Here is a 16,912-nt window from a genome sequence, read left to right as displayed (position 1 = left end):
AAAATTTTATAAATAAGATACAGAATTTTAGCTTGGTTTGGGTATGCACACTTATCCTAGCCAGCACTCAGAAGGTTGAGGCAGGAGGATCAAGAGTTTGACTTCATCTAGACTCACATATCCAGTGAGACTGTTTCAAACAGACAAAACAACAACCAAAGCAGACCCTCCAGAACTTTGAAAGCAGGTCTTCACCATTTTCCGTCTTCCAGGGATGTAGTTTCTGTCATTCTATGCCCGTGTTGTTCTAGTTCCTCTCTTTACAATTTGTCTCCCTGAGAGTTTGTGGATCATCTCTTTGTCCTCAATATTGTGAAATTCACAACAAAGTCCCTCATTGAATCCGGTTTTTGTTTTGTTTTGTTTTATTGTTGGTTATGCTGACTACACATCCAGTTATTCCAACATGAGAGCTCATTTTCTTTACTTCTTGCACATGTAGTTGTGGGCTAACTTAATTCAGGAGTTGAAGTGCTAGAAGAGCTCTGGTTACACAGAACTTCTACTGAGTTAGTGGCTTTAGTTCTTGAGAATTCACAGAATTTTACTGACTACAGATAGGATAGGATTTTAGGAAGGACATTACTGTAGATGAAAGCTTAAGGGAAAGTAAGCTAGCAGAGTGCCTGTGTAGCAGGAGCAGGTCCCTGCAAGAGAGAACCACTGAATTGAGTGTAGAGGATTGGAAAATAAATTGACACCATATGATTGCAATAATAATGCTGCTTTCTAATTATATGATCCATTTCATTCGTACTCTATCTTTATACAAAAGGCTTGGACAGGTTTTTCCACCTTTACATAGTTAAATGAGAATGGATTTTCTACTAGATAAAAAGTATGGCAGTTTTATTCCAGTTATCTATATAACAAAACATGAACAGGTTAGTAGCTTCAAATAACTGCTAAATGTTTTAGTAACTCAGCTGGGCAGTTTTCTCTTATGGTTTCTCATTCTGTTGTAGTCAGATAGTTATAGGGTGGGCAGTAAGCCCCTGAAGATTTGACAAGGCTATGCATACAATATAGCCCACATATTCGGAACTAGTTATTAGAGTGCCTACCTGTGACTTTAACATGTAGCTTGTGCTTTTAAAAGCATGATTACTTAACTCATTCATTTATTCATGCATGCTAAGAGACAGCAAGAAGAGAGCTAATTAAGGGCTAACAACTGACTTAGTTCACTGCTGTCATGTTCTGTTGCTCAGAACAGTCTCGGGACCTGCCTAGATTCATGGATAAAGACGCTCTGTCTTTCCCTGAAGGACTGTCCATGTCACATTGTTACAGAAGAACAGGGCATGGTAGATATTATTATCTCTGGACATTTAAATATGAAAATTCCTTATTAAGAACATAAATAATTGTTTATAATTCCTTATTAAGAACATAAATAATTGTTTATAATTAAATTATAATTATAATATTATAATAATATAATATTATATTATAATATATTCTTGCATAAATATTATGTATGTATATGCATTGTGTAGATATTACATGTATGTATCTGCTTATATATGTATATACCCATATACATAATTATATACATACATACTACACATGTACTCTTACTTTATTAAAGCTGTTATATCAAAATTCTGTAAACTGTAAAGAACAGAAATGTATTCATCATAGTTCTGGAGTCTGGGAAGTCTAAGATAAAGATACAGAGTTACTGTCATGGCAGAGCCCATTTCCACATAGCTGGCACTTCTCACTACATCCTACATTGTGTAGGAGATGAACAAACTCCATTGAGCAATTTTATAAGGGCACCAATGGTATTTGGGCTCTGCCCTCTTGACTTTAATCATCTCTCCAAAGGTACTGCCTTCTAGTACCATTGCCTTAGGAGTTAGAATTTTGAAATGTGAATTTTGGTGTGACACAAACATTTACATTGTAGCACATAGGCTGCAGAGATAGCTTAGCAATTAAGAGCACTGGCTGCTTTTCCAGAATAGCTATGTTCTATTTACAGCACCAACATGGCAAATTACAACTGTTACTGTTACTCCAGTTCCAGGGTTATCCAGTGCCTTCTTTAGTCTTCTGTGGGCACCAGACTTGCATGTGATACACAGACACACATTTAGACAAAAAAACTTATGCACTTAAAATAAAAAATTAATCTTAAAAATAATAATTCATAACACATGTACACATGTGATACACTGATGTCAGTATGCTTCCTTATACTTGGCCTAAAAAAGAAAAAGAACTCCACTTTTAAATAGTACATAAATCTCAGAGCTACCTAGCAACTGAATTCCCCTCTAATTGAAGTTACCATTCCCTGAGAAACTGTTTGATGTTTCCTATAGCCTCAGCATCCTTTTACATCACTCTCAGGGATGATCTTGCCCTTTATTTCTGTGAGAATGAAGTAATCAAAGGAAAAAACTTCAATCATTTCATTAAATTTCCAACTCTTTGTGTCATTACCCATATTAGAGGCTTTTCCTTTCTGTGATAATATGGTTACCCCTTTCTACCCATGGATTCATGTGATAATGGAACATAAATATTTGAAAAAAATTGCATTGGGCATTTGTTGATTGATCATTAAAAACATTCTTTATAGACTTGTTTTATTCCAAATTGTTCAGTAATCATATAAAATCATTTTTGTCTTTGAAAGAAACAGAATCCTAAGTATTCAAAAGTCAAGATTTTGCTTCTATGAAATGAGACTTTCAGTTCTTAAATTTTTATTCTTAATATTTTTTGAAGCATCAACTCTGAGTGCTTAGTTTTATTTTTGTTTTTTTACTTGCAAGGTAATAAACACTATAATGCCCTTAATTAAGTTAATTATGATGTTTCTACTTAACTTTTGTAAACGTAAGGATCTTTATTAAGCTGAAAGGAGTAGAGAGTAGAAATCAATTACTCTAGGGACCCACACTGTTTAAAAGAAGCTAATTAGAAAGCTAGATGAGGCCTAGAAACCAAGAAAGGAATCTCACTCCTGAGACTGGCTTTATATGAAACCTTAGTTGCTTCAAAATAGGGCAGTTAATTCTCTCCCTCCTCCTTTTAACTTGACTCTATCCCTCCTGATGAAACTAGAGGTGTTGCCAGATGGTCGAAGTCTTTGCTGTTAAGTGCATTATTACTTCCTTTGTGAAATCAGCTTTGGGCTCCTGTGTAAGTTACTTTTCTGATTAAGCTTAATAACTTTGATTTTCTTGAGATGAGTAGTCCAGAAAGGGATAGAGGGGGTGCTTTTTCCATGATCCAGATTAGTTACACTGCCTTGTTAGATAGCACTGTGTGCACAAATTTTTAGAAAGTAGGAAGTCAAAACTTTGTTTCTAAGTAAGCTCCTTCTTACTTTGCCTTTATAGTTCAGGGAAATGAGCACTTTTCATAGTTTAACTATTTTTCTTTCTCTTTTCATTCCCTTTCCATACCCCTTTTATATTTCACCCACACCAAAATACCTTTCAGAAACACAAAGTAGATCTTTTCTACAAACTACGCCATGTGATGAATGAACTTATTGACCTGCGAAGGCAGCTACTGTCTGGTCACCTGACACAGGATCAGGTGCGGGAGGTTAAACGGCACATCACCGTGCGCCTGGACTGGGGTAATGAGTAAGTATGACTATTACTTGGGCATCTCTTAGTTTCATTGTAACTCAGTCCTCAGAGAATTTAAACTTAATCTAGGCTTCTCTTTAATGATGAAAAGAATATATATCTTCTGAACAGTTTTCCTAGGTATCATTGTTTCTTCTCATTATCAAAGGGCATTCACTAGTTCTAGTCTAAAGTTTTCTTAACCTGTGTTTTATTTGTGGAAAGAATTAAAGAATTGGACTGGGTTATCCTCTGAGCTGTCTTCCAGGAGATCAAATTCCTTTATTTTAAACCTCACTAATCACAGTATACTTTAAAAAAATACTCTAGTACTTTAGAGAAAAAAGGAGGGGGAGTCAGGAAAGGTGGCTGCTCAGCAGATAAAGGTACTTGCCACTGAACCTCTCTACCTGAGTTTGATCCCCAGATCCCACATGGTGGAATCTCACATGAGAAACTGACTCCTCCAAGTTCTGATTCTGCATGGCATCTCCATGCATACACACACAACAAATAAATGAATATTGTGTGTGTGTATGAGAGAGAGGGAGGGGGAAGAAGAGAGATTAGTGTTCTGTATACCTTTTCCAGCCATACAATAAATCTGAATAATCATAATCTATAAATGAGGATTTATACTTCTGAATATTCTTAACTCATTTGTCATTCAGAAAGATTCCTGCATTTGTGCAGTGGATGTGATGATATTCTGTGCTGTTAAAATAAAATTTAGGGGCTGGAGACATGGATCTGTGGTGAAGAGCACAGGCTACTCTTTCAGAAGACCTGGGTTCTATTGTCAGCACCAACATGGTAACTCACAACTGTCTGTAACTCCAGTTCTAGGGGATCTGCTGCTCACTTAATAGCTTCTTTGGCACCATACATGCACATGGTGCACAGATACACATGTAGGCAAAACACACATATACATAAAATGAAATAATTTTTTAAAAATAAAAATCTGAGATGTCATTATGAATTGAGATAGATTAAAGTTATTTCTTCCTAAATTTAAAACTTATTCATGTTTATTGAACTTTGAAGCAACTAGGTTGTTTCCTACTTCAGACATATGTATTTACTTAAGTATATTTAATATTTATGTTCTTCTCCCAACCAAGGCATTATTGAAATGATAGAAAAGAAAAGGAATGGGAAAGGGTACCCACCAGTAAATGAGATATGTGAACCTATTTCTGAAAGGTAGGAAGTAGGCTACTTGACAGAAGGAGCCAATATAGGCAGAGAGACTTTAGCTATGTTGGAGACAGTCTGCTCTGAAGCTCCCAGAATCAGGGGATATGAGAGGGACGTTAAAAGGTCATACTAATGGTTTGAAAGTCTGTATGAAGAATAATCATACCTTGAGAACAACTAATAACTACTTGTTTCCCCTTTATGTAAGCAAATAAGAAACCAACAGCCTCAGAGAACTGGGCAACAGGAGAGAGATTTGGGACCCCGTGTTTTGTGGCATTTAAAGATTTCATAGTATAATGGCCAGGTCTCCCACTCTTACCAGAAAGGAAAGCCTGCCAATTATCTATTCATGCACAAAATCTTTCTATATTTCTTCCAATGTATTTTACATACAAATGAACAATCAAATTTCACCGATATTTATATAAATTAAGCCTTAAGGAAGAGGGACACCAGAATTGAAAAAAAAATTACCAGGGCCTAGGGGAAATGACTTCTCCTTGGAGAGAAATAGAAATTCATTTACAAACTTTAAGAACAAAACAAATTCCCTCTGTATCTACAAAGAGAATCAAGAAGGCCCATTATGTAGAATTAGAGTCATTGAAAAAAAAAATGAAGTAAACGATTTCTAAAATAAAACACTCAGATAAATTTTGTGTAATCACCTTGAACATAAAACAAAAAAGATGGAAAACAATTGAGTGAATACATTTACTGTTAGAGAATAATTACTGAGGAGGTTCAAGATCAGATATAATTCCCAGAAAAAGAACAAAGACAATGAAGTAGTATTTATAAAGAAACAGAAATTCCCGGAGCCCAAAATAAGCAGCCTCCAGATAGAAAGGGCTCACCATACATTTAAAGGAATGAATGGAGTGGTTTTTTTAAAAATCCATATTAAGATACATATTTGTTTATTCTAGGGGTGAAGAGAAATGCATAAAGATCCTTAGATAGAAAAACAGCTTCTCTTAGAAAAGGAAGTAATTACACTCACCTCAAAGATTTTATCAATAATAGCAAATACTGGAAGATAATAAAGTAGTTGCCTTAGAATTCCATTGGGGAAATGATAAACTAGACAGAGTTTGTAAGAGTCACACTGTTAGTGTCAAGATCAAATAAAGCCATTTTTAGATATAATAGCTATCTTCATTTCCTTTCTGTGGGTGAAACTTGAAGAAAGAAACTGCAAAGTATATGAGTAAATCAGGAATGCCAGGCAGTCAGTGGTGGTGCACACCTTTAATTATCCCAGCACATAGGAAGCAGAGGCAGGTGGATCTCTGTGAATTCAAGGCCAGCCTGGTCTACAGAGTGTGTTCCAGGATGGTCAAGGCTACACAGAGAAACCCTGTCTCAAAAACCAACCAACCAATCAAACAAACAAACAAAAAAGAGTAAGTAAGGAGATATGAACTCAAATAAATCTGAGTGGATTCAACTGAGAGTGATAATTGTTATTACTAATAATAAGAGAAATACAACTTAAATTAGTTGTTTATAGTTTTTCTGAAGGAACAGGATCCTATCCCGGCTAGTTTTGTAACTGTACACTGTAATCTTTGTTATATATTAAACTACTTATGTTCTATAGTATACATGAATTCAAGTATACTGATCAATAGTGTTCCCTAAATCAGTTGACTCGAAACAATTAAAAAGCTCAGTAAAATATGTTAAATAACAGCATAGCTAGTGATTTTTACCTCCTCAGCCCCAAACACTACTTATTATATTATAAAATATCATTGCATTTTCTTTAAGAATCAATAGTAGTAACCAGTAGTGATACACAACTTCAGTCTCAGTACAGTGGAGGCAGAGGTAGAAGGATCTCTTTGAGTTTGAGGTCTGCCTGGTCTCACAGTGAGTTCCAGGACAGCCAGGACTAAAGAGAGAGACCCTGTGTCAAAAAATAAAAATCAATACTAGTAAATGAACTTGAATTGATGCCACTAATAGTTACATAATTCATTATGTTGCAATTTAACTGCAATCGTAAAAACAGTAAATAAACAATATTTTTCCAAATATCAGTCACCTTTTTGTTGCAAAGCTTAAAAAACAAATCAAGCATATTTTACAATCTTAATGAGGGTAGTTTTAAGGTGATATCTTAGAAACAAGTAGAAATTATTATTTTTTATATATATTTTTTATTTTACAATACTATTCAGTTCTACATAACAGCCATGGATTCCCTTGTTCTCCCCGTTCCTGCCTCCCTCCCCTTCCCCACAGCCCACCCCCCATTCCCACCCCTTCCAGAGCAAGGCCTCCCCTGAGAAAACTAAGTACACTGGAAATACCTTCCAGTAGCTGTAGAACTTTTCCATTTTTATAACTTTTCCTCAATGAAGTATGTGTATAGTGGGGGGTAATATGTCAATTTTAAATAAAATAAAAGAAACACAGTTCTATTTCTTTCCGTCTTTCCCTGTTCTCCATCTTCCTTCTTCATGCACCACTTCTTTCCTCTAGTTTTCTTCTTTTTCCCAATAGAAAATAAAGTTGAAACCTAAACAAAAAATTTGTAGGTCTGTCTCTAGTTTGTCCTTGTTTTATTTATTCTTCTTTCATACAATACATCCTGACCACAGCCTCTACTCCCTCCACTCTCCCAGCACCTCCCCCTTCCCCAGAACCACTGCTCCTCCATTTCCCTTCAGAAAGGAACAGACCTCATAGGGATATCAACTGAATACAGCATAGCAAAATGCAATGAGACTAGATACAAACTCTCATATCAGGGCTGGACAAGGCAACCCAGTAGGAGGAAAAGAGTCCCAAGAGCAGGCAAAAGAGTAAGAGATACCACCACTCCCACTGTTTCATTGCAGAATATTTGTTTAACTATGTAAAGATGTGTTTAATTTGTTTATGTTGTGGAATATTTATGTAAAGATGGGTTGCATTTGTTTAATTATGTAAAGATGTGTAGCTGTTTTACTTTGCCTGCCTACGGCGCTTGATTGGTCTAATAAAAAGCTGAATGGCCAATAGCAAGGGTGGAGGTATAGGCAGAACTTCCAGGTAGGAAGAGTAAGTAGGAGGAGGAATTTATGCTCAGGGAAGAAAGAAAAAGGGATTCCAGGGAGGTGTCAGGGGCCAGACAGACAGACATAGAGGAAGCAGGAAATAGGACATACAGAATGAGAGAAAGGTATAAAGCTCTGAGGCAAATTGTAGATGAGTAGAAGCAGGTTAAATTAAGTCAAAAGAGCTAGTGGGACAGGCATAAGATACGGCTGAGCACTCATAATTAATAAGAAATCTCCATGTCTTTATTTGGTAGCTAGCTGGTGGAACAAAGAAAATGCCTTTGACACTGTTAGTAGTTCATAAAATCCCCAAGCTAAACAATTACAACATATATGCAGAGGATCTAGCACAGACGCATATAGGCTCCATGATTGCCACTTCAGTGTCTGTAAGCCCCTATGAGCCCTGCTTACTTGATTCTGTGGGCTATTTTCTTCTGGTGTCCTGGATTCCTCTGGCTGCTTACAGTCCTTCCTCCTCCTCTTCTGCTGGGTTCTCTGAGCTCTGCTTAATATTTGGCCGTGGATCTCTGCATCTCTGATGATGATTGGGCTAGGCACTGATCTATGAGTATAACATAATATCATTAGTAATCATTTCATTAACTTTTTTGATCTCTATTTAAACAAACAAGCAAATAGACAAATCCAAAAATGTTTGCTCAGAAATGATATAACTTCTAGTTTTTGCTTGAACTTTAATTTTTCCTTAATATTTCAAAAGAATAGATGATTTACTGTTAAGATGCTTCCTGCCTTTAGGTTAGGTAAAAGAGACTATTTCACACCAAAGTTGAGTCAGAAAACCACATTCATCATTCTTGTGTATACCAGAATATTTCTACATTTTGTATTCTACTATTCTTATATAAGTGCCATAAAACATTGGTACATAGCACATATTGGCATGTAGTAGATGCACTGTCAGTATTTGATGAACACATTTTAATGTTTTATTTCATGTAATTAAGTATTAGTCATATGCTAAACTTTTGGGGGGAAGGGGGTTCGAGACAGGGTTTCTCTGTGTAGTTTTTGTGCCTGTCCTGACTCTTGCTCTGTAGACCAGGCTGGCCTCGAACTCACAGAGATCCACCTGCCTCTGCCTCCTGAGTGCTGGGATTAAAGGCGTGTGCCACTACTGCCTGATTATATGCTAAACTTTTATGCCTTTCCTATAAGCTGTGACATAATCTAGTTTGCTTTTTCAGAATCAATTTCATAAAGTATTAATTAAAGCTATTAATAGTGTATGTAACTACAGCACTGTGGCAAGTGCAGGGACCCATTACTATAATGAAATACTCCTATGACCTTCCAAGTCAAAAGCTTTGTCTTACCTAGAGAGGGAACTATGACCAAGAAGCACTCTTGTTGGTGTTCTATCATGTAGTGGGTGCTAGAACTGGTATTTGTACCTAGGGTGAATCCTAAAACTCATACTTTCAGAGGACTGTATCTGTTTGTGTGTGTCTTAAAACTCAGTTACATGTCACCAGTGTTTGTAGTTTAGATGTTACTTGGTTTTTAGTTTACTTTTCTCCTAGTATTGCTTCTCCTCCTTTCCTTCCTGTTCTCTCCTCTCTCATTCCATGTTCTTTTCTTAAATTTTAAAATAAACACAGAACTTATTTTTTTTAAGACAGGATCTCACTATGTAGCCACTGCTTCTGGCTTCTGAGTGCTGTGATTAAAGGCATGTGCCATCATGACCAACAATATTGTGTTCTTATATTTTTAGGATCTGTGATACAGGAAGGGTGTAATACAAAGTTCTTTTCAAGTGAACTGTTCATTCTCTCTTCTAAAGTATCCTATATAAAGAATAAGTCCAATAATTATATTCAGCTCAAAGAGTTAAAAAATAATGTACTTAGTAATTAATTTTCAATTTATTAATTTTTCAATACCTTTCATAAAGACTTTTCTGCAAGTCTCTAATTTCATCACTATAGAAAAATATAAAATAGGTAAATTAAAATTATAGCAATCTAGAATTGACACAGGTAAACTGATTTTTCCCTTAGAAAAATACTCAAAGGGACAAATATTTTTACTTTAAAATTTTTTTATTGCTTTTATTTTTTGAGATTAATATATCATATCATTTCTTGCTTTTCTGTTCTTACCCCAAACCCTCCCATATATCTCTGCTTGCTCTCTTTCAAGTTCATAGCCTTTTTTCATTAATTGTCATTGCATGCATATATATGTATATACACACACACACACACACACACACACACACACACACACACACACACACATGCATATATATTCCTAAATACAGCTTGATCAGTTTGTATGATGTTTATGTTTTCAGGGCTAGCCACTTGGTATTGCCTAACCCATTGGTGTGCTCTTTCCTGGAAAAGACTATTCCTCCCACTCTCAGTATTTTGTAGTTGCATATATTCCTCTGTGTAGAGCTAAGTCTTGTGGTCTTTCTCCTATCTACTTTAGCATTTCTATTGTTGTTGCCTTGTTCAGTTCATGGTTTGGCAGTCATTTTGGTGATACTTTATGGGTGTAACTTCTGACATTACTAGAAGACACAATCTCACAGCAAACATCCTGTTCCTCTGGCTCTTAGAATCCTTTCTCCTCTTCCTTCTGCGGTGTTCCTGAGCCTTAAGTGTGAGAGGTTTTTTTTTTTTGTTGTTGTGTTTTGTTTTTAGATATATCCATTGGGACTGGGCTCCAGAACTCTGCATTGTGATTGGTTGTGATTTTCTGTAATGGTCTCTGTCCCTTGAAAAGAGAAGTTTGCTTGCTCTTATGATGCCAGCAGGTGTCATGAAAGCTTCCAAAGAGGGAAGCAGTCAGCCATCCTACTCAGCTGTGACGCCTCTGAACAACAGAATAGCATGGTAACTCTCAAGAGTGCTGTAGTTACATATACTCGTTTAAAATTATAGACTTTGATATGTTGCATTTTGGGGGGGAAAAGTTCAGATCTGAATAATATGCAAGTATTTTATAAACTTTTGTTGAGTTAAAATTATGTTTCTGTTGGGTGATGGCACGCCTTTAGTCCCAGCACTCAGGAGGCAGAGGCAGGTGGATTTCTGTGAGTTTGAGGCAAGCCTGGTCTACAGAGTGAGGTCCAGAACAGCCAAGGCTGTTACACAGTGAAACCCTATCTTAAAAATACTAACAAAAATGTTTCTGCACATTATATTGTAAAATGAAATTGGTATTTTTATTGCAAAGTCAAAAAATTTTAAATGAATCATTTATAAATTTATAATTCTGATTATTTTATTTTTGTTTTGTTTCAGATCTAGTCTCACTATAGCCTAGCTTTGAATTTATAATTATTCCACCTCAGTATCCTGAGGGTTAGGGTTGTATGTACCTGCCATCTGCTTAGCCTTTTGTTCTTTCTTAACCTCACTTTCTCTTTATAACTTTTCTCCTCCCTCCTCTTTTCTACCTTCACTATCAGATTTTTACCTGTAACAGCTCCTTCATGTTTCTCTGTTTCTCTCCCCCATTTAGTTTCTGTCCTTGATCTAGATAATTGTGGTTAGAGTCAGTATCACAAGCAGTAGTTTGGTCTGTAATATATAAAATGTGTCACTCAATCAATTTCCTCTCAGATTTTAAACTAGGATTCCTGATTAAAGATATGGTCATTTTTTTCTTTGTAGAACATAAGGAACCAGCAGAAATACCAGTGCCTTCTCAGGTTCTTCTAGTGGTTGAGGTAGTGTCCTCAGCAGCCATTCTTATTCTGTTTAAGAATTTTGACTGTGTGTAGTCAGAAAAAAATCTTTCAAGTTTTATTTTTAGACCAATCAGTTTGTCTCTTTCTCCTTCACTCCCTTTTCCCTCTCCACCTTTCTTTCATTTTCTCCCAGATCCTCTCCACCCTTTTACTCTTCTCTCTCCCTTTTCCTCTCTTCCTATCATTATATTTTGTAGTAAGTACAATCCCTCCCTTGGTAGTTAGTATATAAATGTATTTTTTTGTATTAAAATAAGCTCTTACCATACCTGGTGGTTACTCATTAATGAATTGGTATTTCTTTCTTTCTAGATTGAAGTATTGACAATTAACATCCAAACTATTATAACTGATCTATTATAAATACAGTCACCTGTAGCTGTTAGTACTTAGACAGTTATTAACAGAAAGATAGTGCATATAATTGAAATACTATCAGTTCAGAGAAAGACCTAATAAAAATGCATTTCTCCCCAGGAGGCCACTTTTAATCTCTCTAAACCTTTATTTTCCTTCCTTTAAAAAAAAAATGTGTCTAGCTCGATGTCATGGTACAGGCCTATACCTGTACCATGACCATGATCATAGTAGGGCTGGAAAGATGGATCAACAGTCAAGAGTGCATCTTGATTTTGCAGAAGACCTGCATTTGGTTCCCAGCACTATGTAAAATAGCTCACAACTACCTGTAACTCTAGCTTCAGCAGAGCTGGTGCCTTCTTTTGGCCTCTTCAGGCAACTCCCCTAACATGCACATATCCCCCACATAGACAACACATGCATACACATAATTAAAAATGAAATAAATCTTTTATTTTAAAAAATGATCATAATACATATAATTCAGTTTTCAGTTGTTACTAGATCATTCCTTAATTATTCTCTTATTTCCCAAGATAATGAAAGGAATGTACTGAAAGGGCACTTGATTCTGGATACTTCTAGGAACAGGAAAGCACTGTTCTCAAAAGAGAAAGTATGATAAATACCATTTGCTTGACTCAAAACTGGTATATTCCCTACATCTACTACTCTTAGTATGATGCAATAAAAAAGAACTTCAGGAAATTTTTGTATAGATTGGGTAGGATGGTGCATGGTTGTGTGGCTGAGTGGACAAGCAATCTAAGGCCCCAGGTCCATCATTACATGTGTTCCACAAAGGCCAGAACACATTTACATTCAATTCCTGCCCCATTTATTTAGATACCAATGAGAGTTTTCTTTAGTTCTTGTACATCTGTTTTTTCATTGGGTTATTTGCTTAGTTTCTTTTTTTGTTACTTAATTATTGTACTTAGGCTATTCCTTAAGCATTTGGCCCTCTATATTTCAAGTTCCATATCCACATACATAGATTAAATTGACCATAAAATGGAAAATTTTTTTCTTAAATTACATGTTTTTCTTATTATTTCCTAAACAATGCAATTAAACAACTATTTATATAGCAGCTACATTGTACATATTACAAATAATGTAGAGATGACAAAGTATACAGAAAGATTGTATATTATATGCAATTGTTTTGAATATGTATATGTATTATGTGCAAATTGTAGCTGTTTTATGTAATAGGCTTGAACATCCTTGGATTTGGGTGTTCTTGAGTGCTTTTCATACTAATCCCTCTTGGATCTCAAGAGACAGCTGTACATCTCTGAACGTGAAGCAGTTGAAGAATATATATGAAATATTTTGTTCTCTCCTACCCATGCTTCTCCTTCCATTTGTTCTCCCCCCTCATGGACACAGATCTTATAATGTAACCTAGGCTGGCCTACAACTCATTATCTTCTTGCCTCAGTGAGTACTGGGATTTAGAGACACTTACCAATCTGCTTTTGTATATGTCTTTTTTTTATTTTCAGAAAAATTTAAATGACATGGCTTATAAAGGCTTTGGAAAATATTTTTAAAGATAATTTTATAACTCTAGTTTTCTAACCTAAGTACTGGCATGCTCTTTTCATTCTTAATTATAGTGTTCATTTTGCTGTTAATGCTTGCTTTTAATATACTGTTAATATGCTTACTTCTATCTTCCTCATAGTTTTGATTTTCCATTTTTATTTTATCATCTTATTATTATTATTATTATTATTATTATTATTATTGGTTTTTTCGAGACAGGGTTTCTCTGTGTAGCTTTGTGCCTTTCCTGGGACTCACTTGGTAGCCCAGGCTGGCCTCGAACTCACAGAGATCCGCCTGGCTCTGCCTCCCGAGTGCTGGGATTAAAGGTGTGCACCACCACCGCCCGGCTTTTTTTTTTTTTTTTTTTTTGGTTTATCATCATCTTATAATTTGATACTTTCATATTGGATATTTTGCTATGAATAAGCTTGCCTTAGTTTGTTTTTTGATGTCATGATAAACACCACAAGATCAAAAGCAGCTTGGGGAAGAAAGTGTTTATTTCCTCTTACAGCTTATAGTTCATCCTGAAGGGGAGTGAAGATAGGAACTCCAGACGAGAAGTAAAGCAGAGGTCATGGAAAAACTCGGCTTACTGGCTTGCTCTTCATGGCCTGCCCAGCCTGCCCTCCTGTAAAACCTAGGACCACCTGCCCAGGGATGATACTGCCCACAGTGGGTAGACTCCCACATCAATTTTTTAAAATTTTATTTTATTTTATTTTACAATATATTTTAATTCTACATATCAGCCACGGATTCCCTTGTTCTCCCCCCTCCCGTGCCCCTCCCCTTCCTCCCAGCCCACCCCCCATTCCCATCTCCTCCAGGGCAAAAACTCCCCGAGGATTGAGATCAACCTGGTAGACTCAGTCCAGGCAAGTCCAGGACTGCTACTCCCACATCAATTTTAATTGAAAAAATATCCAACAGACCAGCTCGCAGGCCAGTTTGATGGAGGCATCTTCTCAATTGAGGTTCCCTCTTCCCAAGTGACTCTAGCTTGTGTCAAGTTGACAAAAACAAACAAACAGAAAAGCTAGTACAAGTAAATTGTAAGTTATAAGTAAAATAAACCTACACTTTAAATGCATAACTAACTTTATTTTAAATGAGTAGGGGTCTGTGTACTGAAAGAGCTTACAGAATTAATTTTGCTAGCATATTCCGAAAAGGTTTATAGCTTAGTTAAAGTAGGGTAATTGTTGTTTCTTTTAAAAAGTCCCTTGGAATACTTTTGCCAGCGATAGTAATTCATAACCTTATTTGAAGTCAGGTGATCATAGAATCATTTCTGAAACCCTGATAAGTAAGCTCTCCTCTTTAGAAAAATAAATTCATATGTGATCTCCCCCAATCTAGTGTCACAATCCATTTCATAGGTTCACAACCCTCTAACTTCACTGATCTTCATGTTTAGAGCTAGTATCTTAGACTGCGAGATGGGGACTAAAAGTTATTGACTATAAATTATGTTAGCTATGTGAACTCCAAATACTGTTTCTAGAGATTTCTTTCCACTGCTTAATGCTGCCACATAATCAACTGAAAATTATCATCACTTCTTTTTTTCCTGTCCAAAATTATACTGTATCTTGTAAATTCTGTTGCTTGAGTAGTAGTATTCCTTAAAACTCTGTCTAATGTTAAAGATATTACAGCTTATATATGTTCAGGATTTACCAATGTTAGTATTAAATTGGAAACAGTATACAGCTAAACTAAAACAAATTTCTAGGACATGATTTTTGTTTTGTTTTGTTGAGATAGAGTCTCACTGTATAGTTCTGACTGACCTGGAACTTGCTTTGGAGCCTATATTGGCTTTGAACTCACAGAAGTCTGCCTGCTTCTGCCTTTGAGTGCTGGGATTAAAGGTGTGCACTACCATGTGTGGTGCTGGGACATTATTTTTATGTGTTAATTTTTTTCCTTGGGATGAAAATGATTCGTAATTCAACCTTGAACATACTAGTATGGTGGGAGAAACAGAGAAATAAAAAATGGCTTATTATTTGTCTAGTAAAAAGTATTCTTAAAATACTGTTATAAACATACTAAATGAAAATTTCTTGTAATTATGAGGTGGAACAGCTTAGTAACTAGAATTGTGTCTTAAAATCCCTAGCTTCATTTTTTTGCCCCAAAGTGAACACAATTTGATGTTGCTACATAAAGGCATATCACTTCTAGGGCAGTGCTTGACGCTCTGTCTACAAAATCGAGACAGGAAGAGGTTTCTAGTTCCATAGAAAGAGATGAGTAATCTGAGCACTTACAACTAAATGTGGTCTTTCTCTTTATTAGGCATTTGGGCCTGGACTTGGTGCCTCGGAAAGACTTTGAAGTAGTGGATTCAGACCAGATTAGTGTCTCGGATCTCTATAAAATGGTAAGAAATCTTAATAGGGAATGGATTGTTCCTTTACAGCTCATTTTTTCTCCTTTGTTTTCCCTGATAATGTTGTAAATTGTATGTTTTTTTTTAAAGCAACATTTTAAAAACTGTCCTTTTGCTTCTGTCTCCGTATTTAAGAAACAACTAATTTTACTTTGATGTGACACTTTCCAAGTGTAAATACAAAGCAGAGGTACTGAGTTCACTATACTTTGTAGGGGTTACTTCTCTGTTAATTTTGCTCTGTTGGTTTTTCTACCACTTGTGGTAGTTAATAACATTATATACCCCTGTCTCCTTTTATAATGAAAAGATGACTAACATAGCAAAGAAACAGTTGTTAGTTAGAACAATGATTGAAAAAATGTGATTGAACTTGAAAATAATATGCTAATCTTTCTAGAGACATGATGTTGTTAAGAAGCATTTCAGGGACCTGCTGTCAATCACCATCCTCATAGTTTGTATATATGGTTTATAAACAGAAAATGGAACTCAAGTACTCTTAACATACAGGGGGTTCCATTCTTGGGATGAATATTGTGGATAATAAAGCCTATAAATATCTGGCAGATCCTTAGATGTATATTGTTTATTATAAAAATATACTGAACAAATAAAATTGGCCTCTATTTAATGTAATTTTTTTCTAGTTATGATACTGAATTATAAACTCAGACTAAAGGATACTCAATAAAAATGATGAGCCTTAAATCCCTGTCATATTATTTAGTAGTTGTGTGACATAGTTATTTAACCACTTCTAACAATAGACCATGTATTGCTGTATAATACCTAAGTCATATAATAATTATAGAAATATGACATTGTGCATAACTAAGTGTGTATTACATTTTGGGCATAAAATAAAAACATCAATAGATCTAAGTAACCATTTTAATGAAAAAATCTATAGGGTTGACTGATAAACACAATTATATTTTACACGCTGGATAATAAATAAAAACTCACAACATTATGATGTAAAATGCAATAGAAACTTAAGGTGAGACGTTCA

At 35.5% G+C, this 16,912-nt stretch overlaps 1 protein-coding gene across 6 annotated transcripts in view; it reads left to right on the top strand.

Annotated features, from left to right (window-relative positions):
- The window catches only part of Dock3 (dedicator of cytokinesis 3), a 351,820-nt gene that overhangs the window by 142,779 nt on the left and 192,129 nt on the right, over positions 1-16,912 (top strand). For 5 of the 6 annotated variants that reach the window (XM_028895352.2, XM_028895351.2, XM_028895350.2 and 2 more), the window contains exons 6-7: positions 3,463-3,611; positions 15,804-15,888. In XM_028895352.2, coding sequence (XP_028751185.1) covers positions 3,463-3,611; positions 15,804-15,888 — 234 coding nt within the window. The remainder of the gene's footprint in view (positions 1-3,462; positions 3,612-15,803; positions 15,889-16,912) is intronic. The other variant, XM_028895354.1, reaches the window with a different exon arrangement.

This window comes from Peromyscus leucopus, chromosome 7 (genome assembly GCF_004664715.2).
Source record: "Peromyscus leucopus breed LL Stock chromosome 7, UCI_PerLeu_2.1, whole genome shotgun sequence".
Taxonomy (NCBI): domain Eukaryota; kingdom Metazoa; phylum Chordata; class Mammalia; order Rodentia; family Cricetidae; genus Peromyscus; species Peromyscus leucopus.
The sequence above is the reverse complement of the archived record's forward strand: the minus strand, read 5'-3'. Positions and strand labels throughout refer to the sequence as shown.